This window comes from Anolis carolinensis, chromosome 1 (genome assembly GCF_035594765.1).
Source record: "Anolis carolinensis isolate JA03-04 chromosome 1, rAnoCar3.1.pri, whole genome shotgun sequence".
Lineage (NCBI taxonomy): Eukaryota > Metazoa > Chordata > Lepidosauria > Squamata > Dactyloidae > Anolis > Anolis carolinensis.
In genome coordinates, this window is record NC_085841.1 from 27,412,629 (window position 1) to 27,440,426 (window position 27,798).

The following is a 27,798-nucleotide window of genomic DNA, read 5'->3' on the forward strand; positions in this document are numbered from 1 at the left end:
GCTTGTTTGTAACAGTTTGTAGTTTGCAACATTTGGAATGAAAAAAATCCAGAACATTAGGCCTTACGCATTATTTTTCTTGTTATAAATCAAACACAACTCAAGCAATTATTTATTTATACACTGCAATTAAAATACAGAGAAGGACCACAACCACAAACATTTCAGGTGCTTTTACTCTCGCTTGTTGCAGTCTCCAAAGGCACAGTTATTCAAGTTACTCAACATTAGAGGAGGGTCAATACCTTACAATCCACTCTACCACATTAATATGTTAAGGGAAGGGATTAGATTCATACTTTCTTCAGCAGTTGGAGCATATCCTTTTATAACAGCTGTAGTGCTATCTCCTCCCTTGGGAAAGACAAGAAAGATAAGAATTACTGCTGGAAGGGGCTATTATGGGTATTAAGTGCTGAGACTCCTCGGATTGTGCACTGCTGACATTATGTGTTGCACCCGTAATCACTCACTTAATACTCTTACCTTTACAGGCTTATTTTACTATCTTAAATTTGAAATGGCTAGAAAGGCAATAACTGGAGAATAAGAAGCAGTAATAAATATAAACAGCCTGATAGTTTTCCGCTCCACTCTTACTTCACTTACAAATGGATTTGGGACTTTATCACACCAACTAGCTTTCTCATCACAATTGTATTATTTAAGCAAATTGAAGCATACTGTTATTAAAATGATCACTTTCACACCTCGCAGTAGTTATGCAATGCTGGTACTTTGCTGATTGGATCAGTCTTCTGCATAACCTTTCTTACTCAGTGTCAGTGGTTTTAAAAATATTTTCCCCACCCCCTGTCTTTTGCCATAATTGCACAGTCGCATAGATTGGGTGTTCTCACAATACTTTTCTCCACTTTGCTATATTGGGACTGTAGTGGAAGGACATTATCGCACAAGGAAGAGTGACATAGGGACAGTGATAATGGATTGATTGACATGTTTTGCCCATAAATGAAAAGAGATAATTCAACAATGATTCAAACACAATGCAACTATGGGAGACATGACAGTGTGTAGTAAGATCTATCCAATGGAGCCTTTTTTTTGTAATTGCACTTTATCAGCCTAGGGAATCCTTATTAAATTTCAAGAAGTCTGTTGCATCATGTGTCTTCTTCCCAAAGATAATGATAGTCATGGTGATGACACACTTCCACAGTGGTGAAAGCATTTTGCATAAGTTATCTCAGTAATGCTTACAATAACCTTGCTAAGTAAGCCAATATTCTCACCTTCATTTTGCAGATAAGGGAGGGAACATTGTGGTTGGGAGAAGAAAACTAGCCTAAAACTACTTTACCAGTTCAGGAAGAAACAAGATTTCATCTGTTACATTTCAATAGTTTTCTTCTGCTCCATAGAATAGAATATGAATCAATGGATTCAAATTATAAGGAAAAGGATTCAACCTAAACCTGAAGAAGAACTTAATAGTCAGACTAATGGAGAAGAGGTAACATCTTCTCTGGGGATCTTTAAACAAAGGATAGGTGAGCATATCTCAGGACAGCTTTAACTATGTACCCCGTGTGGCAGGGATTGGACTAGATGAATCACATGGTCCCTTCCAACTACATGAATATGATTCTAAATTTAAAGCTGATAGCAGCAATCCTGCCTAAACTTGAACTCCCTCTCCATTTTGAAATGAACAGATTTCATGCCCAGAGATTTCATGTCTGAAAAAACTTCAGTGTATGTGCATAGAGATCCATTAAGGCAGTGGTTCTCAACCTGTGGGTCCCCATGTGTTTTGGCCTACAACTCCCAGAAACCCCAGCCAGTTTACCAGCTGTTAGGATTTCTGGGAGTTGAAGGCTTGAGAACCACTGCATTAAGGATCATTCCTCCTCCCTCCCCACAGTGCACCATAAATCTCGCGTCATTACACTATTTAGGGAGTGACACAATCCAGATTGCATCCTGCTGTTATCATACCTTATTGTTCCTTGTTGTTGTGGAGGATGCAGGAAGGACACAATGGGAGGTATCTGGTGTCTGAAGGCATTGAAGTATGAAAACAGGGCATCATATATTATGCTGCAATAGAACCTGAATGATTGTCACATGCCTTTGTCCTTATTAGGTAGAGACTATTTCATTTGCTCATCAAAACCTGGCTGACGCCACCCATCAAGAAAGAACTTTGCCTGCCTGAGCGACTGAAACAACCCTCGGGATTATGCAATAATATCAACAAATAATGAGAGAAGCAAATTTAATGTTATGTCAAAGAATAAGAATTCAGGCCAATGGCTGCTTTCATAAAATCCAACACACTAAATCACTACTCCTTTATAATATTTGAGAAAAAAATCATTTCAAGGGTGATTACCAATGATATCTGGATACTTAATTCATCCAGTCCAGGCATGCATTCAGAATTTTCTATGCTTATGCCTTCTTCCTTTGTCTTCAAGTAGCAGTTTAATTTCTTTGAATTTCTGAAGTTCAATACGCTTTAGGACACCCAAAAAATCAAAGTAAGATGATGCCGTGCTTTAACAGAAATAGCTCTGCATTTGGAGTGGGCTAGTGCAAATACCCAAGAGCTTCAAAAGGCAAATCTTCAATGGTTAAATAAGTTGTTGGTGAAATTTTATTTACATGATTCATCAGGAGACAGCCTTGGTAGAAGAAAGTTCACATATGCTGGTTTAACAAGTTGCATGAATTTATCCTGAAAAGGGCTACATTGATTCTCTGTGTTCTCATCAATAAGATGCCAGCTGTGATTATTAGTGCACTTAGAAAAGTAGATATCAATTATCTTTTATCTTGGTTGCCTTATCTCAAAACATTTCTTGCTTTTGAGAGAAAGACCAACACTATATTTCATTCCTTAGATCCAACATTATATTGTCCTTGACACAGAAAGAATAGTCTTCTGTTAGGTTTCAGAAATTGCGTTGATGCTTTAAAAATAACCACAAAACAAGATTTCACTGTTGTGTCTTCAGCTGTGAATGATTGCTCAAATTCTCTTGAGTCTCTTTGTGAGTCGTATGGGGTTTCACCTTCCTCAGAATTAAAGTGCATGGGGTACGACAGGCTCTTTTCAGTTGTGATCGGGTAAACTGCTTACGATGTTTTCTGTACAAGAAAAAAAAACAGATGGGTGGAGAGGTGAGTCATTTATCTTCAGATATATCAAAAATACAAAATCCTCGTTCTAAACAGAGAAACTGGGAATTGTTGACAGATATGGGGAGTTAACATAATGAAGATTGCAAGCTGACTGACAATGAAATGCATATGTTGTACCAGAACTTGAAAATGTGAAGTGTTTGGACTGAAGATCTCAGAATCTCTAAACCAAAAAGACTAGTGAGATTTGGAAGCCAAAAAAAAACAACAGTTTTTCAAAATTGTAGCATATAGTTAGAAAAAGGTCCCTCTTAAGTTAAATGTGACATCCGGGCCAATAAATAGAGATGAAGACTTGGTGTTTTATTTAGCAATCAATCTTTCCTTTAACATGTGCATATTTCTTTTTACCAAGAATTCTAACTTAATGCAACAGAAATTTGCAAGAGAAGAGTTACATAAGCAGGGTAAGGTTCTGGCATCTACCTAGTGGTGTGAGATCCAAGCAGATAACTCTGACCTTTTCCATACAACTGAATAAAATTCCACATTATCTAATTTGAACTGGAATATATGGCAGTGTCAACTCAGTTCAAAGCAGATAGTGTGGGATTTTCTGCATGGATATTCTGGGTTATATGGCTGTGTGGAAGGGCCCTCTTTGTGTTTTAGCAGAACTAATTGCCAACTATTTTGCTGTAGAAGAGTTAATAGGCTGAATGAAAAATACTTGAAAATATGTATTAAATGTTAGGATTCTTTTCATGTAAATAAGAATATGCATCCAGAATTCAAAATTAGAATACAGTATATTCTCCTCCTGCATTCAGTATTGTAATATGTAAAATACAGTAGTCTCGCTTATCCAACATAAACAGGCTGGCAGAATGTTGGATGAGCAAAAATGTTGGATAATAAGGAGGGATTAGGGAAACATCTATTAAACGTCTAATTACGTTATGATTTTACAAATTAAACACCAAAACATCATGTTTTACAACAAGTCTGCCAGTCATTCAGCTTTTTGGCCCTCATAGTGTTTCGAATCCAACAAATCTCTTAAATGTGACATAAATCAGCTCAGAACTGCACTGAACCTAACATGCAGCTTTGGAAATTAGTAAATTATTACCAGAAAAATTTGAATTACTGGATATGCAAGCTGCTACACTAAATGATTGTAATACTATCAAAGTAACATATGTTACAGGCTGGGGGGGGGGAGTTGTCATTATATCCACAAGTAGCCTTGAGTTGTACAAAATCAAAACAGAAGCATTGTAGCTCTACCAAAAAACAAAATGAAACAGTAAACATTGAAAATTATATTCTCATCTGCCTTCAAGCAGAGCAGTTTTCTCGCAGCTATTTTCAAAGCAGATAAAAACAAATGGAGTCCACATAAACAGGTGGGGGTTGTTTGAAAATCCCATCCTGCAAGATTGGTGGAGAATATATTCAATAAATAAATGAATGAAATATCATCTTAAATTATATGTCTCCCCGCGCAACTCACTCTCTTATGCCTTTTTAATACTTCTTATTGGGAATAATACATGAAAGCCATTCTACTTCAAGGAAAAGAGAAGTAAAGTGATAAGGAAAGGAATTTTAAACATAAATTCATAAAAACTTGCCCTCCTTCAAAGGCAGACAGGTAGGAAATATTTTCATGGAAGGAGATTGTGTTACACATCAAAGACTGTTCCCTTTATATTGTGGGCTTATTTGAAAAGTTCAAGAATTTTACTCCTCAGTTTTGGATGTATGTATGTATGTATGTATCATAATGATAAAATTTTGAACTTTTCAAATAAGATCACAAATTAAAGGGGAAAGTCTAGTTTACACTTGTGCCTGTGTTACCCACAACCAGACATATTTTTGCCTTCTCTACTATGTATATAGGGCTTAAACATCCTAAAGAAGTCAGATCTATCCTGATCTTGGAAGACAAGCAAAGCCAGCCCCAGTTAGTCCTTGGGTGAGAGACTGCCATTAATACCAGGTGCTGTGGGTTATATTTATGGGAAGGAAATGGAAAAACCACCTCCGAATAATCCTAGCCTAAGACGTCCCTATAAAATTCAAGAGATCGCCAGAAATGAACTGGCAACTTGAAGACACATGTTTATGTGTATTTTTGTTATATTTTTATCCCACTCTTCATCTATCAGTCACAGCTTTTGCTTTTTGACAGGTTTGTGAGATAAATCTGAAAACAGAAGACTTATAATTATCTGAAGACTGGAATAGAAACATTGCTGTTAGCAGTACATATGGGCGTCACTCCACCCATCCAACCACTGTGGACTGATTTTGACACGATGCAGATTTTTGACATGCCTCAAACTGAACCTGCAGAGGCTTTAGTCCCCCTGTTTGAGATGAGATTGCTCAACAATGGAACACATACCAGTAAATGCCACTGGTAATTATTGCTAGTATCCATTGGTAGCCAAGAAGCATATGAGGATGCACATGCACATCAAAATAATTTCAAACAAATATTAGTGAAGATTATGCATTTAACGATATCTCTCTTTTCAAAAAGCAATCAAAGGTGACATGCTACTCATGCCAACCATCCTGCAATGTTTTGCCATTATTTTTTTTAAAAAAAATAGTAGAACAAAGCATGTCTGCGCTTCCATCCACTGTGAGATATGACATTGAAATGTATTTAAAATAAAAGAACATGGGATTTTACCCTTGTAGCAAGAATATTATTTATTCACACTTTCTCACTAAATTCCTTTGCCATGTTTAATAATGCAGCTACTGTAGCCATAATAAAACACCTTTAAATAAATAAAAAGAAACCCACTAAGTTGATATGAACCCTCAAGGAAACAGTGATATTAGACCATGGAATTATAACATATCTTTTTGTCCTGTGAAACATATGAATATATGTCAATGTAGTGGTCTGTTTCTATCAAGGACACAACTTTATATACAGTGTTTCCTCACTACTTCGTGGTTCACTTTTCGCAGATTCACTGTTTTGCGGTTTTTCAATAAACTCTAAAAGACTATTATAAATCATAAAAAATTACAAGGGAGGGAGGAAGGAGAAGCCAAAGGGAGAGAAAAGGAGCCCAAGCAGCAACGGGAGGAGAAGGAGGCGATTTATCAACACACGATTGGTTGATATAGACTTAAAATAGTGTATAACTGCTAAAATAATGTATAAATATTCAAATAAATATAGCGTCCCTACTTCGCAAATTTTCACTTATTACGGATGGTCCTGAAACCTAACCCCAGCAATAAATGAGGAAACACTGTAATTTGGATTTTTAAATCCTAAAGAATCCAAACTATTAATAGGAAAGAATTTTACCTGGGTTACATTTTCCAAACCTATAATATTGTAGAGAAGTTAACTCAATCAGAATATAAGAATCTTAAAAATTTAGAAGGAGAAGGACCATCGAATTCAACATCTCAGTACGCAACGATACACAACTAAAGAACTCATGAAAAGTACCCAACTAATTTTTGTCTAAAGATGATGGAAAGTACCCCACTCTCCAAGACTATCTATTATACTATTGTACAGATCTTACTCTAAAAGCAGTTATTTTTCATGTTTAGGGAGAAGCTTTTTTCTTGAAATTTGAATCCATCACTTCGTGTTGTAGTCTCTAAAGCAACAGAAATCTCTGCCTTTAGGGTGGCCATTTGTGCATCACCAAAGAACATCAAATGTTCTCAGCTCCAACAAAAATATCAAGTTTGAATTATAATTGCACACCGCTGATTAATAGGTACCCATGGATATTTATAATGATGCATAAATTAAAAAGAAATGCAACATTTCTCACCAGCACAGTGTGGAATACCAAGTAGAATCCATTTGACTACTATTCAGAGAGATTGTAGAATTAATACAGTTTGACACTACTTAAACTGCCATACCAGTTTGATGAAGAACTACCACTCTTTGGCAGGGAAGGCTAAAGATCTTTTAAAACTACAAGTCCCATTATTCCATAACATTGAGCCATAGCAGTTCAAGTGGTGTTGTCGAAGGTTTTTATAGCCAGAATCACTGGGCTGCTGTGAGTTTTCCAGGTTGTATGGTCATGTTCCAGAAGCATTCTCTCCTGTACTTGTCCTGGTGGACAAGTCTACATAGGGACCACCAAACGCCAGCGCTCAAATATAAATCAAGGAACATGAAAGGCACTGCAGACTGATTCAACCAGAGAAGTTGGCCATAGCAGAGCACTTGATGAACCAACCTGGACACAGCATATTATTTGAGAACACAGAAATGCTGGACCACTTTAACAACTATCATGTCAGACTACACAAAGAAGCCATTGAAATCCACAAGCATGTGGACAATTTCAACAGAAAGGAAATTAAAATGAATTAGCTACCAGTATTTTAAAAAACCCTCTAAAATCATGACAGTAAATAAAGAACAACACTCAGAAGACAGGGGAATTCCAGAAAAGAAACAATCAGGACCAGTTAACACCTCCCAACAAAGGATTCCCCCAGACAGGAAGCAGCCAGGCTTTGAAACTGCAAAACTATTCAATGCTAATCAAGTTGGCCAGTTGAAAAATTCACACTTGCCTCAGGCAAACAAGACTTCTTACTTCCTCCTTGAACATTTCACAGATATATAAACCCCACTTGCCTAGTTTCCAACAGACCTCACGACCTCTGAGGATGCCTACCATAGATGTGGTTGAAACGTCAGGAGAGAATGCTAATAGAACATGGCCATACAGCCCGGAAAACTCACAGCAACCCAATGTAGTTGCTTCTCAAGAGGTTACTGCCAATGCGAAAATAAAGGCCCTTCTTGTCTTATTTATGGTTGACCCCTAATTTAGACTTCACAGTCCTTCCAATGGAGCATGCCTTCTTCAAACAGCTCTTCAAACTGTCATCTGTAAAGCAGGACAAATGGCAACCTTACTTGCTTTAAACATGTTATTTGTCATTCATTTTAGAAAACCTGACAAATGTTTGTAGCTTGAGTGACAAGAAAGAAAGAAAAAGACAAAACTTTAGTCAATTTTCTCTAAAATGTCTCCCCCCCCCCCTCCATAAACACAATGGAAAGACGAGGAATGTAAACATCTTTAAAATTCACTTTCCTGTGCCTTTCTTTTTCACTCTATATATTTTTAGTTAAAATAAGGATTCTTCATGAATTTAATATGCTTAAAAATAATATCATTACGTGTTGCTATGTGAGAGCAACTTTTAAAGCAAGACTTCTTTATGACACCTAAATTAAAATATGCTTTAAAGGGGAATAAATCATTTGGTATTGTTCTGAGATCACTTTTTATAGTACTAAATAAATATTTATGGCATATTAATATCCTTAGAAAGATACTATCATTTAGTGTTGTTATGAGAGATCCCCTTTGGAAAAGAAAAATGCAGATTGTTCCTAGATTGCTTAGAAAGAGTGCAATATAGATTAAATCCATTTGAGCCTCAACTAAAGCAAGACCTATGAAAAGAATGAGAGTTACATAGGTAATGACTAAAAAGTTCCAGTCATTCAATAAGTCTGCTCTAGTCGAGACGGAAATTGGATTTAGCCGAACTGTGAACAGCTGGAGATTGCTAATGAAACCAGTCCTTGGAAGATGCTACAAATCATTGTACAGTAATTTGTTCCTTTTTCACTGACAAGAATGGGACTACATAATGTTGTGATTGCAATAGAATGAAAGATAGCTACCCTTGATATTTTTTTTCTTTTGGGTACAAATGTAACTTTTAAAAGTTGTTTTCATTCTTATCGAACCCTGTTTTTACTGGCTATAACTCTCCAAGCAGACAACAGGCTCTACGTCTTCCTTCCTGGGTCATTATTCAAATAAGTGAACCAAATACAGCCCTCTTTCTTGGCATTTCTAGGTGAAGTGTCTTCTATATTCACTCTATTGATGACCCCTGTCTTTTAAAAAGTTTGAAATTTGCAGACTTCCCAATAAATTGTGAAAGATGTACCGTTTCCCCGAAAATAAGACATCCCTGAAAAATAAGACCTAGTAGAGGTTTTGCTGAATTGCTAAATATAAGGCCTCCCCCGAAAGTAAGACCTAGCAAAGGTTTTGTTTGGAAGCATGCCCAGCGCCTGCCAAACAGAAGACCAGAGCGTGCAGGATTGGTAAATGTACATACCAGTTGTACATGGAAATAATGGTAGTAACAAGAAATTCTTGATAGGATTCACAGTTTGTCTGGTTATGCTGGTTTGTGATGACAACTACTGTACAGTATACAATAAATGTTCATTTTTTTTGTTCAACAATAAATGTGAATTCTTATTCATGAAAAAATAAGACATCCCCGGAAAATAAGACCTAGCACATCTTTGGGAGCAAAAATTAATATAAGATACTGTCTTATTTTCGGGGAAACACGGTAGGTGAGTGTCAAGTAGGAAAGAAATTACTAAAGGTGCATTTACACAGTCAAATGAATGCAGTTTGGCAGCACTTTAAGTGTCATGGCTCAATGCTATGAAGTCACTGGAACTGCATTTTTAATTACGCCTTATATACACCCGTCATATTCTGTTGAACATCTACCTTCGTTACACTGCTGTATACCATCTTAGCCCCAATAATTTTAGTCATGGTTGTATTATGTCTTGTTTATTTAAGCTGTTTTTGGTTTGTTATTTTTACCAATATGTTTTATTTTGCTGTAAGCCACCCTGAGTCCCCTCGGGGAGATAGGACAAGCTATAAAGAAAGTTATTGTTGTTGTTGTTGTTGTTGTTGTTGTTAATACAGTAGAGTCTCACTTATCCAACACTCGCTTATCCAACGTTCTGGATTATCCAACACATTTTTGCAGTCAATGTTTTCAATATATCATGATATTTTGGTGCTAAATTCGTAAATACAGTAATTACTACATAGCATTACTGCGTATTGAACTACTTTTTCTGTCAAATTTGTTTTATAACATGATGTTCTGGTGCTTAATTTATAAAATCGTAACCTAATTTGATGTTTAATAGGCTTTTTCTTAATCTCTCCTTATTATCCAACATATTTGCTTATCCAACGTTCTGTTGGCCCGTTTATGTTGGATAAGTGAGACTCTACTGTATTTTACTAAATATTTAGCCTACTTTGCAAAAGAGTGCTGGTACCTCAGAAAACTACAGATCCCAGGATTCCACAGCATTGGTCCATGGCAGTTAAAGTAGTGTCAAACTGCATTAATTTCTATAATGTGAAATTAATGTGACCTAAGGCTGGATGTACACTGCCACGTATTCCAGTTTTATTCAGTTTTAATGTTTGTTTAACTTTTTTCTATTTATTGTTTTAATTTTATAGGACAGAATCCTGTATCAACTACTTAGGTCTGCTTAATTAAGCCCATCTACACAGATCAAATAAGGCAGTGGTTCTCAACCTGGGATCTCCAGATGTTTTTGGCCTTCAACTCCCAGAAATCCTAACAGCTGGCAAACTGGCTGGGATTTCTCGGAGTTGTAGGCCAAAAACATCTGGGGACCCCAGGTTGAGAACCACTGAAATAAGGCATGGTGGGGATGACTGGACTTTGTGGCATTCATATTCATATGGAGCTCATTCACCCTATGCGCCTGGGAAGGCTGTTTGATGTGGCCTTGCCTAACATTATCCAAACTCTGGAGATACCCTGGAGCTTCCCCAATGCAGGGGAGTAACACACACTTTGGCAACATGTAAACAGCTGGGCTGGTTATGATCTAGAACTGTCTGTTGGTGTTTACACAGACATACCACTTTCCCTAGGCTCAGGCAGCCTGGAGACAGGGATTGCACTTACTGTCACCATTCTGTCCCCATCAAAGTGGCAACCATGGTGCATGAAATTGCTGGTGGTCATTGGTGGTTGTTAGTGCTGATAACTGGGTGGTTCCACACAGCCCAATAAAATGGGCTCAATTTGGTATCTGAGACACTTTGTGGCCCAACAGAAACCACCTGAACCCCTGTTTTACTTCGTCCATGCTCCTGAACAAGTCATATGACATGGTACTAAGAGAAGAAGCCCCCAGCATAAGGTAGTTCACAGCCATCTTGCATCCTTGGTCGGCCAAAGCCAAGGAGTGTGGGACAGTTGTAGAGACATCGATAGCTGGTTCTGCTTGGAACCAACTGCAACTATCTGGACAGCACCTAACTCAGGAGAGAGTCCAAATCCTGCTTCAGGAGTTAGGTTTTCTCTCTAGTTAGTTTAACCCAGGATGCAAGCTGTGTTAAATGGCTTTTCCTGGGTTATGTCTGATCAGTCCCCACATAGCACATAGACACCTGGAGGCTGATCCAACCTCACACTGACCAAAGTGGTCAATGTAGATGAGGCCACTGGCTGAGGTCCCAGAGTGGTCAAACAAGGAAGAGAGGAAAGAGTGGCCAATCCCTACTTTACTCCTCCCCTCCCCTCTCCAAGTCACTCTGGCACTTTGGCCAGTTTTACTACTTACAACAAGCGATGACTGCCAATAATTTCTTCAGTAATTAAAAAATTGATTTATATCTTGAGATGCTTATAGATCTGTGCAAAATAATCAAGTGTTATTTTAAAGCTTTGTTAAAAGTGGGAAAAATGTTGGAATCAAGAGGAGAAGAAAAATAATAGAGAGAAGATTCTCCAGCTTATCATTATATAAGCAGCGAGAGTGGGGAGGTTTATTATTGAAAAAGAACCTAGCAATTCTCAAATTAGGACACTGACAATAGAAAAAGTAAAGCAAATGATGACTTATGCAGATAAAAATTCTGCAGCAGGATGCAGAACCTAACAAAAAGTGAGTCAGTGTCCTTCCTGACTCATCTCAGTCATGACAACCTGACTTGAACACATTGTGTGCACCTTTTATTTTATTTTTTTTCTTTTATGGAATATTTGTGATTTGCAACTAACTAACATTTCCAAGGCTATGGTCTATGCATACAAGGTTAGATCTATTTCTGCTTGTTTCTGAGTAAACACAAATAAGATTCTTCTTACAAATATCAACTGAGTTAAGTATACCATGAGTGGCAATGTACATAAATTAGAAAATCTGAACAAGATATTCAACTGGAAAATATTTTTGGTATTCAGTTTCTGAGCTTCTGCCATTGTGTAAAATTTTCTTTTTTCAAAGTCTAATTGAATATCAAACATTTTACTTGCAATAGACAAATAGAAGATGTCATCAAGTAAAATCATATATTTAAAATCCTTTTTTTGGAATAAAATCATCTAAGATTTTCCCCTTTTAAATTAGGTTCATTTTTCTCCATAATTTGATACAGAAAATACAGCTGTTACAAATCAGCCTCTAGGTAGCCACAGTGTTCCTCTCTATATTTAAGGCTAAATCTCCAGTATAAAATACATCTTACTGTTGCACCCCAGTCTTGGGGATCCCTGTGGCTACAGCACCACATAAGCAGAGTATAAGCAAACAATTTATTGTAAAAACACATAAAATATATGAAAAATCCAAAAACAAGGAAAGAAGATGTATAATCCAAAAAAGGGTTAGCAAAAGGTGATAACCAGGCAGTAATCCAAATGTCACATGCAAATCCCAAGGTAATATAGTCCAGGAATAGCCAGAAAGTCCCAAGTACAGCATAAGTCCACACACAAAGGTATACTTAGTAAAACTTGAGCAAGAATACAAAAACAAGAACATAGAAATCTTCCAGGATACTTGAATCCAAAACCAAGGTTTGACTTGAAACAACAACCAAAGAACTCAGGTCTAGCTTCTCCCTTGAATGCTATGCTGCCTGAACTAACTCTTAGGTAAACAACTTGCCAATTAATAGGCACTCATGAAGTCATTTCTTTTCCCATGAATGTTCTCCTCAACTTTCCCACATAAGCACTCTAATTCACTGCTCTAATCTGTAAACAAAGGCTTTTGTTGACTTTTGTAGCTCCAGGTGTTTTCCCCTAGGAGTCTTCTGTATCACTTAGGTCTTCGCCCGATTCCTTATTTAATGTTGCAATTTCTGGCTCCTCTGACTGATCTTGGATCCTTCTACTTTCTGAGTAAGGTTTTTCCCAGACAGAACCATCATTTCTCTGACTTGAATTTTCATCACAGGAAATCCCACAATTATCTCTAAACCATCAGTGAACCCATCAGCCTCAGGTTCAGACTGTACTACAACACTTACCCCATGTAAGTGGCCTTAGGGCTAATCCAAGACATTTGGTAATTTGGGATGAAAACACTCCAATCTCCAATCCAAATCCAATAAGTAGTCAGTAGGATTGGGAGATGAATCTTATTTCAGTTTTGGTAATGATAGTGTTAATCAGCTAATCCTCCTTCCTTCTCTATCATCTCTATTCCTTTTCCTATTGTTTAGCAAATAATTGCTTACTAATATTACCTAGATCAAAGTCTAGAACTGGCCCTTTCTGCCCATAGATTATGCATTCACAGATTAAGAATCCAAAAAGCAAACCTTGATATTACCATTTTATATAAGGGGCAGCATTTTACAACATCACCACTTATAAATGACTTAAGACACACACAATGCCTCCACACAGAAAAATGAAAAAACATGCATAATACAAGTTTGGAGGGTTCTATTCATTTGGGTCCATTCATTATCAGACTAGATATTGCTGGTAATAATGTCCCCATCCATATTGAGACCTTAACCCACAAAATACCAGAACAGAGAAACAGGGGAACAAGTAATACAGTAGAGTCTCACTTATCCAACACTCACTTATCCAACGTTCTGGATTATCCAACACATTTTTGTAGTCAATGTTTTCAATACATCGTGATATTTTGGTGCTAAATTCGTAAATACAGTAATTACAACATAACATTACTGCGTATTGAACTACTTTTTCTGTCAAATTTGTTGTATAACATGATATTTTGGTGCTTAATTTGTAAAATCATAAGCTAATTTGATGTTTAATAGGCTTCTCCTTAATCTCTCCTTATTATCCAACATAATCGCTTATCCAACGTTCTGCCGGCCCGTTTATGTTGGATAAGTGAGACTCTACTGAACATTGCAATAGCTCAATGCTATGGAATGGTGGGAGTTGTAGTTTTATAATGTATTTAGCCTTCTCTGCCAAAAAAATACTGGGGCCTCACCAAACTACATATCTCAGGATTCCATAGCATCAAGCCATGGCACCTGAAATAATTTCAAACTGAATTAATTCAACAGTGTAGATGCACCCCTGGATAGGTTTAACTGAAAATTGCAATATTACAGTTATTACAATTATTCTACAAGCCATGTCAATAGATACAAACCTGAGGATACCATACAAGTGATATGTGGCGGAATAACAAGTGAATTCCTGTAAACTAAACAGGCATTACTCCAAGATAAATATGTACAGAATTGCAGCCTTATAGAGCAAAAAGGCAGAGAATTGTCAAATGTTTAAAGTCTATAACCTAACATCCATTGAATCTCTTATTTCCTGGGATAATTGCCAATATCTTCCCTTTGTAGATAAAAATAGAGTAGATCAACATTCAATAAGACTTATAAGGAGGAAATAAGCAGCATGAGGCAGTATTATATACCCGAGAAGCCCCTTATATAGCGATGAGTGTTACCTGGAGAAATGTAAATGGTTCCTGCAACACTGTGATACCACTGTGTGGTCCCTCTTAAGAGAATTACTGTCTTCAAAAAGTAATTAAATGAAAGGCCATGTTGCAATTTCAGTGAATATGTTCCCAGTGGAGGTGACACTTACCGTGAGAAGGTTTCTAACTGCTTCCGCACTGAAATGAAACAAGCATTGAGTCATTCAAGGGTCGTTCTAGGTACAAATATTCTTATTGGCCCACTGAATGAAAGTCTACAGAAATAACTGCTGGTTTTGTACACTATATTCCCACTTTGATTAAAACTCTAAAAACCTTAAGAACAATGCAACTAAAGGTATGCAACATCAAGAAGTAGTTGTTGTCGAGGTAGGAGGGGGGTTGCCTATGCATTGATTTGTTTTATTTCACATGTGCTTCAGTCAATACAATGAATCTTTTAAAAATATATCAATCGAAGCTTCAGCATGTTTTTAATTTATGGATATGTATACTGCCATAAGTAGATATGACACAACATGGTTCTTTAGCTGCAGAAAAAGGGAATGAAAACACTTTTTCATTGTATTTCTGTGCATTCTCACGCTGCAGGGAGAGGTGGGTAATAATAATAATAATAATTATTATTATTATTATTATTATTATTATTATTATTATTATTATTATTATTATTATTATGCACATAACAATCTGTTTTCCCACCTCACAAAAATATAATGGCTTATGAGACAATTAAATATTTGCCGGAATGATTTTGCTATACCCTTTAAGTGACACGTGTTTTTTCTCTAAAACTCTGTCCATTGCATATTTCTGTTGCCTAGACCAGTGGTTCTCAATCTGTGGGTCCCCAGATGTTTTGGCCTTCAACTCCCAGAAATCCTAACAACTGATAAACTGGCTGGGATTTCTGGGTGTTGTAGGCCAAAACACCTGGAGACTCACAGGTTGAGAACAACTGGCCTAGACAGTCTTCTATGTTTTCCAGATTTCCTCTCATCCTTTAAGAAGTTGAAGTTAAGAACAGTCATTGGCTGGTACAGTAGAGTCTCACTTATCCAACACTCGCTTAGTGTTCTGGATTATCCAACGCATTTTTGTAGACAATGTTTTTGTCATTATATTTTGGTACTAAATTCGTAAATACAGTAATTACTACATAGCATTACCATGAATTGAACTACTTTTTCTGTCAAATTTGTTGTATAACATGATGTTTTGGTGCTTAATTTGTAAAATCATAACCTAATTTGATGTTTTATAGGCTTTTCCTTAATCCCTCCTTATTATCCAACATATTTGCTTATCCAACGTTCTGCCGGCCCGTTTATGTTGGATAAGTGAAACTCTACTGTATTATGTATCAGCTATTTAGTGCAGAATGAATGCAGTTTGACAACATTTTAACTGCCATGGCTCAATGCTATGGAATCCTGGGATTTATAGTTTAGTGAGGCACCAATACTCTTTGGCAGGGAAGGCTAAAGAACTTGTAAAACTACAACTCTCAGATTCATTGAGTCACAGCAGTTAAAGTGGTGTCAAACTGTATTAATTATCCAGTGCAGACACATATACAAAATATAACAAAATACACAAAAGAGAAATTCTTTTATAGACCAACAAAAATGCAAGGAAAACATCATGCAAGCTTTCAGAACATCATTGCTTAAATGGGGTCCCTTAGCTCAATGTTGGGGTCACCAAAAATTGGCAAGAGTAAAAATGTTTCTGAATGTCACCCATTTACACAAATCTGTTAGCAACAACTTGCAATGTTTACAGTGGACTCTGTAGAAAATGTTTCAGTTGTACCCCACAAAAAGGAGTCTGTTTGGCAAGCTTTGCAACTTCAATAAAACGATGTCAAAGACAACTTGGGAACATATATAAGAGTATCCAGAGAACAAATTTACATAGTTAAACATTTTAATATTCTTTGTCAGAAGACTCCGCGCCACTGCCATTGTTGTCAGTAAATGATGCACTGTCCTCAATACTGCTCATGTCAGATATTTTTTCCTCCCCATCACTCTCCCACAGTGTATCATCTTCTGATCCATCCAATGCAATAGAAAAAGCCAGTTTAAAGTTTTTCATGACAATGTCGTCTGTGACAATGTTCCAACTCTTAATGACCCCTGTGTACATTAGTTCTAAGGATGAGTGCTAAAGGGGAAAAGTTTTAAAAGCTCTGGTCTAGAGCAATGGTTCCCAAATTTTGGTCCTTTGGGTATTTTGTACTTCAACACCCAGATGCTCCAGCCAACTTGTCCAATGGGAGCTGAAATCCTAAATACCCAGAGGACTGAAGTTCAGGAACCACTGGATATCAATGCAGACAGAGGCCCTTACCTTCTTAGCCAGGTGGGGACTGAGGACAATGGGTAATAAAAGGCTTGAGCATAAGGCTACGATTCTGGAGGCCAGGCTTCAATTCCCCACTCAGACATAAAAAACCACTTTGATAGGTTCACCATCAATGAGAAACGACATGAAAGCACACAACAACAATTCCTGGCACTGAATATGTGTGACATAATAGGTAGTGCTTGAGTATACATAAATAGCTGATACAAAGTACTAGCCATCATATTTACTTCTTACTGATTCAGTTAACAGACTTTACAGGTGAGATTAATACAATGGATAGAGCCAGTAATGCGTACAAAAGGAAGAAGATGCAATGCTAAGATCTGATTAGCTTTATTAACGGAATATTTTGTACTGTTCTGATCTCTATCATTTCCTATTTTCTATGTGCTTGTCTAACAACCATAATAATAATGATCTTCAAAGAGAAAGTTGTCATATCTGTGATTAGATCATCCTCTATGCCTATACATGGAAGTCCCAGTTTACATTGCTGAATCAGTAAGCATAATCATCTTAGCATCTACATTTGTCCAAAAAAAGAAGAGAATGTAAGATGTTTAAAACTGCAGTCTGATTCTAGCCAAAAAAACTTTGTGTTTGTTTTCCTAGCAGCGTAATGTCTGAGTGTATGTTTGTATGTGTGTTTAAACAGGATGCAATTGTTTAACTGCCTCTTTCTTACTGTTTTTATTTTGAGAAAATAAATTATGGAATAATGAGTAGTGAAACAAATAACACCACCAGGATCCAAGTAATTCCTACTTCATTTGTAAAATGTCTGATATATAAACTAGTCCTTGATATGTAAGCAAATACCATATTTGATGTTATTTAGACATCTTTGTCCACATCAGCTTTGTTGTTGACTCTAGATTTGTACGTATAAGATGGTGTTTTTCTGTGTGACTTGTGCTTGACCTATGCAATTATTTAAGGTAGCTTGCAATGCAAATCTACATATCTTAATTCAGGAATTATTTTCATTTGGTTTAATATGACCTACTTCTCAAGTAGAACTACATTGTGTTTACTAGGCTTGCTCAAATAATTCGTTTTCCCCGTTAACTGTTATTAATTCGTTATTTTCGTTTGTTTTGAAGCAATTTTGAAGCATTGGTTGTCACACGTCTGGATATCGCGGTTTCGAATCGCGAGAGGCCGTTTTTCGTTATGTCGTCGTTTTTTTCGTTAGGAAAAAAAAGCTTTTGCAAAGGACCCAAACTCCCACCATTCAGGCCCTTCCCTTTTGCCCCTCAGCAAAAGGGGCGTCACGGGCTCAGCCAATGGGAGGGGGCGAGGGGGAAGGAGGCCGAGGAGGAGGAGGAAGACTGAGGGGGGAAATGGCCGCCGCCGCCTCGCCTCAGCAGCTGATAATAATTTATTATTATTACCTCCCAAGGGTGATCTCCCAATAGCCTACCGAGGAAGGACTGGGCCAGGTTTCTGTCTTCGGGAGGGAGGCTCTCGCGTGTCAGCGCCCAGGAAGGCGAGGCCCGCATGTCGGAAAGGAGGCGCGTCCACGTGTCTTTCCTTTCTTCTTCCAGGAGGGAAGGAGGGGGAGAGGGAGGTCCCCCCTTGGTTGCCCTCTTTCCCTCCCGAAGTGGCTCTTGAAAATGGGGCGCTTTTCCCCTTCCCCTCCCGCCCTTCCCGCGACCTTCCCCAAGGTCTCCCCCGAAGAGCCCACCGACCTTTCCTTTCCTTCGGGCGGCGTCCTCTCCTCCTCCTCCTCGGAAGCCTTGCGGGGAGGATGGGGCTGGGAGGGAGGGAGGGAGGGTCGCTTAGGAGGCGGAAGGCGAAGGCGGGCGAGGGGCGCGGGCGGCGCTGCTCATGCCTCCCTCACTGCCTGCCTCTGCTTCTCCCTCTGCCGCCCCCTCCTCCGCTTCCTCCGCCTCCTCCTCGCAAGGCGCATCCAGGCGGGCGGAGGCGGCGGATCGAGACCCCTTCCCCTCTGCTTCGTCCTCCTCCGGCGGCTGTCCTCCCTTCGCTCGCTCGCCCTTCCCTGCCTGCCAGGCCTGATACTCAGAGGTTTTGACGTCTGTGCGAAGCTAGGCAAGTGGTGTTTATATATCTGTGGAAGGTCCAGGGTGGGAGAAAGAACTCTTGTCTGTGGGAGGCAAGTGTGAATGTTGCAATTGGTCACCTTGATTAGCATTGAATAGCCTTGCAGCTTCAAAGCCTGGTTGCTTCCTACCTGGGGGAATCCTTTGTTGGGAGGTATTAGCTGGCCCTGATTGTTTCCTGTCTGGAATTCCCATTTTCTGGGTGTTTCTGGGAAGGTAATGGCACTCCATGTAGTCATGCCGGCCACATGACCTTGGAGGTGTCTATGGACAACACTGGCTCTTGGGCTTAGAAATGGAGATGAGCACCAACCCCCAGAGTCAGACATGACTGAACTTAATGTCAAGGGATACCTTTACCTTTACCTATACACACACACACATTATGCAGGGACTATATATTATATATATACACAGTATATATCACACACACACCAATTTAACAAAGTTTCAGCCACAAAAACAAAGTTTCTGAAGTAGAACAATGACTTTCACAGTAAAGACAACCCAATTTAACAGGAAATAAGACTTTCAAACCAGGAACAGATTTCTACAATTATTAAAAAATGGTTTATTATAAAAGCTATGAAAATTCGCCAAAAATCAGAGGATAAGGGAAACGTTCCAAATTTTGGTGAGCTATCAGTTTTAAATGTGTTCTACCACTGTACCAAGTTGGAAGAAGATCACTCAAAAAATGAGGGTGGGAGAGTCCTGTAAAGTCCTCTCCCTCTGTGCTGTTTTTGGGAATTGCGCATGCGCGTCCGCCATTAACGAATTAATTTAGAAAATAACGAATTTTCGTTAATTTCGAAAATTTTTGGGGGCCAAATTCGTAAATAGCAACAAAAACGAAAAACTGCCCCCTCTAGTTTTGAAACGAGTTTAGAATCAAATTTTTCATGGATCGATCAAGCCTAGTGTTTACTACTTCTTCTTCTTCTTCTTCTTCTTATTATTATTATTATTATGTTTATTTGTATCCTGCTTTTTCTGGCACAGTGGCACAAAGGGTTAAACCCTTGTGTTGCCGAATCTGCTGATCTAAAGGTTAGCAGTTTGAATCCATGAGATGGAGATGAGCTCCCGTCTGTCAGCCCTAGCTCCTTGCCAACCTAGCAATTTAAAAACGTGCAAATGTGAGTAGATAAATAGGTACCGCTTTGTGGGAAAAGACAAAGAGACGCTCCAAGCAATCTTGCCAGCCACATGACCAGGAGGTAACATTGCAGCTCCTTGGCTTGAAAATGGAGCAAGAGCACCTCCCAGAGCCAGAAATGAGCATCACTTCCAAAGCAGGAAATGAGAAGGAGAAGCATTTGCCTTTTTTGTGTTTGTGTGTATGTGATTGTAAAAGCATTGAATGTTTGCCTATGTATGTATATGCTGTAATCCATTCTGAGACAGAATATTAGTAATATTAGGACAGAATATTAGTAAAGTGTATTATTATTATTTTCTCCACACAGCAAACTCAAAGTGGTTCCTGAATAATCCTATATGCTCATGTATAAGTCTAGACATTTTTGTAAAAAATCAACCGCAAAAACCTGAGTCAGCTTATAAATCAATGTGTTGTACCTTAACTCTTCTCTGAGTAGAGTGGCAAAATACAAGAAAGTATTCCATCCCATGAGAATGTAAATCAAGCATTGACCCTCTTAACTCTCTTCACCGTGGTGCTGCTTCTGGCCTTTTTGAATGTGTGGGCATGGAATTGGCAGCAGCAGCCACGAGTAGCATTCCCTTGAGGCAGCATTGCTATTTTTCCCTCTCCACCAAATGACCCTTGACTTTTCCATGGATCATATCAAAATCCGTAATTTTAGCCTGAAAACCTGACCTTGACTTATACATGAGGTCAACTTTTACTTGAATATATATGGTAAGTAGGCAGAGGGTTTGGAGATGAATGCCTTAAAGAAAAATATTAAAGCTGGGAAATGTTAATCCCTTCCTTCTAGGTATGCTATTCTATATTTATTTTATTTACTCTATATGCATGTTATTTTTTCCAGATGTACAGATTACTAAAATATTTAAAGGGATTACATGATTCAACCAATCATCCAACCAGCGGCATCATTCATTTCTTTGCATGCAACAGTTCATTATAAAGCTTAAACAAAGTCAAGCTGTCATTCTGAGTCATATTGCTCCTGAAGTTCTGGCTAATGCAATATGAATTTTCTACATTCTTGAGTTATATAAAAACTAAGAGTGGTAATTTAGCACAATGAAGCTAGTTTTAAAAATACAGTCATTCCTTGCATTAAGCTTAAAAAAGAAATGTACAATAGAGCCTATATTATAGCTTTTTCATGTGAGAGCAGAAAGCCTAAAATGAACCTTTATACCTGAAGTAGAAAAGCATTGCTAAATTAAGACACATTATTTTGGACCATAGCACCCTGAAGGTCTTGGAAAATGTATAGAGATTAATGAGTGACAGCAAACTTTCTTGGTGTAGGCAGCTTCTGAAATAATCACAGACTAATCATCGAGGAATGGTTGTAAAAAGCGTGAAATACCTTGTTTCCACAAAAAGAAGGCAGGGTCTTATATTAATTTTTGCTCCAAAAGACGTGTTAGGGCTTGTTTTCAGGGGCAGTCTTATTTTTTCAAATTGACTTTTTAAATGAACTATATCTAGATCTTATTTTCGAAATAGGGCTTATATTTCAAGCATCCTCAGAAATGCTGAAAAATCATGATAGAATTTACTTTCAGGGTAGGTCTTATTTTGGGGAAAACAAGGTATACTAAGTTTTTTCTCCATCACTATCATCTGCCACCACATTCCAATTAATGAACCGAAATTGTAAGCGCCAGTTCACTTATGCATGTACATCACTTAATTATTCTTTAGCAAATAATTTACATGATACCAAAATAATTTGCATGATACCAAAGATCTAGCAGCTAAAATCAGGAAAGTCTTGTGTTCAAGACTTGTGTTCAAGACTGTGTGTTCATTGTGTAACCTATATGAGGAGAGGCAGGCACAGCTCCATCATGCCTAAGCTCAGAAGCAGACAAAAGGCCTTCATCCCAACTGCTACTGCCCTGGCATCCAAGGGAAAAAAGAAAAGGCAAATATATAGCTCAATCATGCCTCTCTCCATCCCAACTGCCACTGCTCTGGCCTTGAAAAGAGAGCAGAAAATGTAGAGACATTCTGATTATAGAGCTGAAAAAACTCAACTGCTGTAATACACACACACACACACACACACACTATGACCCTCATATCCACAGGAAAAGATGTCCCAGGACTTCATGTGGATACACAAAACTGAATAATACAAAACCCCATTGAAATGAAGGACTTCTGGCCCAAGAATACAACAGAGTTACAATTGAGGTCCTAGACAATGCCTAAACGAGGGCATACTCTGTTCAACATGAACAATGAAACTGATCCCGTGAATACAGTGGTTATACAGTAGAGTCTCGTTTATCCAACGTAAACGGGCCGGCAGAATGTTGGATAAGCGAATATGTTGGATAATAAGGAGAGATTAAGGAAAAGCCTATTAAACATTAAATTAGGTTATGATTTTACAAATTAAGCACCAAAACATCATGTTAGACAACAAATTTGACAGAAAAAATATTTCAATATGCAGTAATGCTATATAGTAATTACTGTATTTACGAATTTAGCACCAAAATATCACGATGTATTGAAAACATTGACTACAAAAATGCGTTGGATAATCCAGAATGTTGGATAAGCGAGTGTTGGATAAGTGAGACTCTACTGTACTATACATCGCAGCAGGTGACAATTTTTTCAGTGGTGTACTTCAGCCTTAGCAAGGATGACAAAATCTATAGATGATTTTTACACTCCTAGTACAGAGGAATGTATAGATGATTTGTATATATGGGTGTGACATTCTATTGTATTGTGTTTGCGCAGGAAACACCAGCAACCAAAAAGTAATTGCAATGTGTGAAGCTACCGCTCTTCAAAATAAGTAGTTATGCAAACACTATGGATGTTAACACACACAAATGCATGCAGCAACTCATAGAAGTCCTCTCAGATATTTGGAAAAAATGATTCTATACCATAAATATCCCACCAAGTACCTGTGTATGGTCACATATGAACAGAAATGAGTACGCATCTGAAATAAATCTGCTTCCTTTCTTTGCAAATTGAAGATTGAGTTGCATCATCAAACCGTCAAGAGATGAGCTATAATTGGGGGATTTCTATGGCAATCAGGGCACTGGAAGCATCTGTACTCATAAATCATTTTGCTTGTAAATAAGAATGGAAGAATGCTTTCATTTTTTTTAAAGGCCAAGCATTGCATGAGAACACTGCTTTCAATTCTTTATGCAAAAATAACAATTACCAGATAGAGTTAATATCAGAAAGAGTTTTTAAAAATCTTGCTATGACTCTAGAGTTCTTTTAAGGTAAACTTTCCAGCCCAAGGCTGAGAAATGGCTTAATCAAGGCTCAAATGTCCAACCAAGCACCATGACTGGGTTCAATGCAGTGGTGTACAAAAAATATTACTATTAAAAATGTTACAAGACTGTTTTTTTAACTTTATCGTAACAATACAAAACATGAGCTGGGAAACACAGGAAAGAAAACCCAACATGAAAAAAAAGAAAAGCATACATACAGAGATGCACAAAGTACAACATCTTTGAAAAAAAACATAATCATGTTCAAATACCTTTGCCTTATTACCCAGGTTGCTCTTAGCATGAATAATTATGAAATAGATCTTTCCTCCAAATAGGAAGAAGTGTTCCACTATATTTACATATCATTTTGATATTAGAAGAATAAAAGTGATAAATTTACTGGTCTCCTCCAAAGGAAGGTTCTTGGACTCGTTAGCTATGAATATTCCTATTAATTATGCCTTTTTTGAGGAACAAGGCAGGTTTTAGTTCTTCATATTTAGTATCTCCGATGTTGCATGCAATCTGGACGTTGTAATTTTTCATTCTGGACAGCAAGCTGAACCAATTTGAGATGACTTCTGGTGCCCAGTAATTGTGACAGGCTTCAAAATGGTTGATGTTATCTCTATCACTGCGCATAGCACTTCATGGAGGAACAGTGACCAGGTCTCTGCTCCACACAGTACACATGCATAAATTGCACAAACATATGGATGGAACCCTAGAGGTCGAAGGTGTTCTCACTAAATATATATTTTCTTCTCAAATGTAGCAAGGGAAGAGTGGAAACCATTAATTAATTTATTAGGGACCACATCAGTCTAGGGTTAATCCTCTTTTCACCAAATCATTAAGGCTGAGTCCACTCCAGGCAAAATACTTAGTTCCAGAGCTGCCCTGGATACACCACAGGAAGCCCACTCATACTGGTGAGGAGTAGCCCTGAAACCTTTTTGCAGTTCAGTGGCTGGCCAGGCTGACAGCACACCAGCACTGGTGTCCAGTCACTATTGGTGATGCCACTTATGTGAGGTCACAGCAGAGCACGCAGTCATGTAATCACTATATGTGATGGCTCTTCCAGAGAGTTACTTCTGGCTGGCAGTGGGTCTTTGTGATGTGTGGACACTAGATCACCCCAGATCCAGTACAGATTTAGCACAATACATACATAAAAACACCAGAGGTCATTCCAGAGTTTTCTGAAGCTCCAGACTAACCCGAATCTATTTTTGTAATGGTTTTAACAGCTAGAAGCATTTATTTTGCTGTGAAACCATTTTTATGTCTTGTCGACTGGATTGCTGTGGGTTTTTCGGGCTGTATGGCCATGTTCCAGAAGCATTCTCTCCTTATGTTTCACTCGCATCTATGGCAGGCATCCTCTGAAGTTGTGAGGTTCTGAGGATGCCTACCATAGATGTGGATGAAATGTCAGGAGAGAATGCTTCTGGAACATGGCCATACAGCACAGAAAACTCACAGCAAAAAGAAATATATTCTATTTGGCCCTTATAGACATAGGATAATAAGTGAGTTTCTGTCTCTATAGCCCCTCTGAAAGAATTCCCAGTTTGAATGTATTTTGGGGGGGTGGGGGGAATAAAAGTATGACAGAGGCTAAGGAAGTTATAGAAATGTCAAGCAGAGCTTTCAAGTACATAATAGCTGTCCAAAGAAACCATTGTTGTCAACTACAAATTGAAAGAGTCCATGGGACTACTGATTAGAATGCCTATAAATACATCTGTGGAATGCCACTGGAACTATTCCCATCACTGTCAAAAACAGGATTGTGTGCACAGCAATACATTTCAACTTTCTTAGCATGTCATCTGGTAATGACAGGAGCTGCTTATGCTCTTGGTTCATGTAGGCTCCTATCTCCCCACTTTCTCTTACCTGGTCTCTTCTGTAGCAATAAAGAAACCATCATCAGGAGCATTGAGCCAGTTTTGCCTCTGCCTCTTGAGTAACGGTGTAACGCTTGGCATAAGGTCACTTGTGCCGACTTGTAAAGTTTTACCATTAGTGGTATAGAAATCATGCGCAGCTTGCTGAAATCATCACCAAAACAAACAAACAAAAAGATTTTAGAAATTCAGACTACAATCCACTGGAAAGTGTTACTTTGATCTTTTTTTTTCAGGACAATCTCTCTGCCCACTCATCCCAGTTGCATCAAAACCCGCTTTTGATGTTATTGAGTTATAACTTCCATCATCCTGAATAACTGGCTGAGGCTGATGGAGATCTAGAAAGTTTGTCACTTCTGATCTGGAAATGAAATATCATCAACTCTGTGTGCTGTAATGTCTCCAGATAAACTAATAACTTGGAGCACCTTAGAGGCTAATGCCCCACTTTAGGAAAAATCAACCTTTAGGCAAAAGCTCCCAGAATCCCCAGCATAGCTGTCACTCAAAAGGTAACATTTCCAAACTGTGCGACTGCCTTAGGCATCATTGATGAACCAGGTTGCCTCAAAGGAAATAACGAGAATTTCCCTGCCTGGTTCAAAACCTAGTACTACAGGGGAATATGTGTTCATTTACTGCTCTTTTTCTTAATATTAATCATTAATTTTGCCTGCTGGTCACATTAACCATTAATGAGCGCCAATGGGAATCTATTTTGTCTATAGTGTTACTGCAAAAATATTAAATTAACAGTTCAACAGGCAGAATATGAAACTGTATGGCTCTGCTGACTATAGCCTCAAAGCTTAGGTTCCAGGGACTGAGAACTTTTTTTTTTTTCCATCTCCTGCAAGATTCCCAAAGCATTGCCCAAACATGTCATGGTACTGCAAAAGGCACTGGAAACTATGTCCACACATTGCCCCCCAGCTCTGGAACTCCCTTCTGAGGGAAATTAGATCAGCCCCAACTCTGGCCACATTCCAAAAAGGGTCGAAAACCTGGCTATTTCAGTGCGTGTTTGACTGAACAGGTATACTTGATGGTATCCCTCTCCAATGTCCCCACCCATCCCCATCTACTGCACTTTATTGGCCCAGCTCCAAGGATTGGAATGACTGCACACATATATTTTATCGCCTGACCCCATCGAATATCTTAACAGTGTCTCGTCTACTGTTCATTATGTTTTAATGTTTATATGCTTGTTGTATATCCTTGTTTTATATGATCTTGTGTTAAATGCATTTGACACTATATTTTATGATCTACTGGGCTTCATCCCCCATGTGAGCTGCCCTGATTCCCTCCGGGAAGATGGGGCGAGACACAAAAATAAAGTGATATTATTATTATTATTATTATTATTATTATTATTATTATTATTGCTGTAAAATAAGTAGGCAGTCCTTTTGAAGGTGATGTCAAATACTATGCTTCCATGTACACCCCTAAAGTCCATACATCTAGTAATTTCATGTAATTGTAAAGAAAGTAATTTCATGTGATATCACTGACAGCATTTCAAACCGGAGTTTTACAAAGTTCTTTCCAATCATACTAATTCTTTTAAAAAAAAATACTGGATAGCAGACAAAGTCTATTCATAAATCATAATTTGATAGCTCTTTCGGAGGACTGGAATTATATTCTGCTCTACAATAATATGTGCTTCAGGAAACTTATTTGGGAGGAGCATTAAGAGATGCAATTTTGCAATTATGCCCATAGATTTCTACAACTTGTAAGAGAAGGGTTTGAATTTCAAAACAAATTGACTCAATTATCACGTTGTGAACTAATGGGCATTTTGGAATATACAGTACAGTCCTGGTTAACTGAGTTCCTGTTAACCGAGAGTTGTATTATCTGAGGCGCCACCAGGGGCACCCCTCCCTCTCCCTCTCCTTCTCTCAAGCAAAGGGAGCTCGAGAGAAGGAGAGGGAGAGGGAGGAGGAAGTGCCCCGGAAGTGCCCTGCGATCACTGTTGCAGCAGCGCTCCTAGGGTGCTTCCCTGGGCCAAGCCCTCGCCCCTTGGGAAGCACCCCACGAGCGCTGCTAGTCAGTAGCGCTCGTGGGGTTCTTCCCAAGGGGCGAGGGCTCGCTGAGTGACATCTCCCCAGATCTCCCTCGGCCAGGCCCTTGCTGGAGGAAAAAGTTTCCTCCAGCAAGAGTCTGGCCGAGGGAGATCTGGGGCATGCTCTGCATTTCTCGGAGGAACAGGCCCTTGCTCCAGCAAGGGCCTGTCCCTCCGAGAAACGAGGAGCATGCCGCGGTTTTCCTCGGCCAGGCCATTGCTGGA

At 38.4% G+C, this 27,798-nt stretch overlaps 1 protein-coding gene across 5 annotated transcripts in view; it reads right to left on the reverse strand.

The window, feature by feature from the left end:
- Positions 1 to 100: 100 nt before the first annotated feature.
- mta3 (metastasis associated 1 family member 3) overlaps positions 101 to 27,798 on the reverse strand; it is a 156,893-nt gene continuing 129,195 nt past the window's right edge. The window contains exons 18-20 of one of the 5 annotated variants that reach the window (XR_010003223.1): positions 25,480 to 25,634; positions 2,357 to 3,114; positions 101 to 354 (exon numbers count right to left, since the gene is read on the reverse strand). Coding sequence is in view for 4 of the 5 variants with exons in the window: in XM_008115701.3 (XP_008113908.2) it covers positions 2,964 to 3,114; positions 25,480 to 25,634 (306 nt within the window). In the remaining variant the exon portion in view is untranslated. Of the gene's footprint in view, positions 3,115 to 14,853; positions 14,882 to 25,479; positions 25,635 to 27,798 lie in introns of those variants that run through there. The other 4 variants (XM_008115702.3, XM_008115701.3, XM_008115705.3 and 1 more) reach the window with 4 other exon arrangements.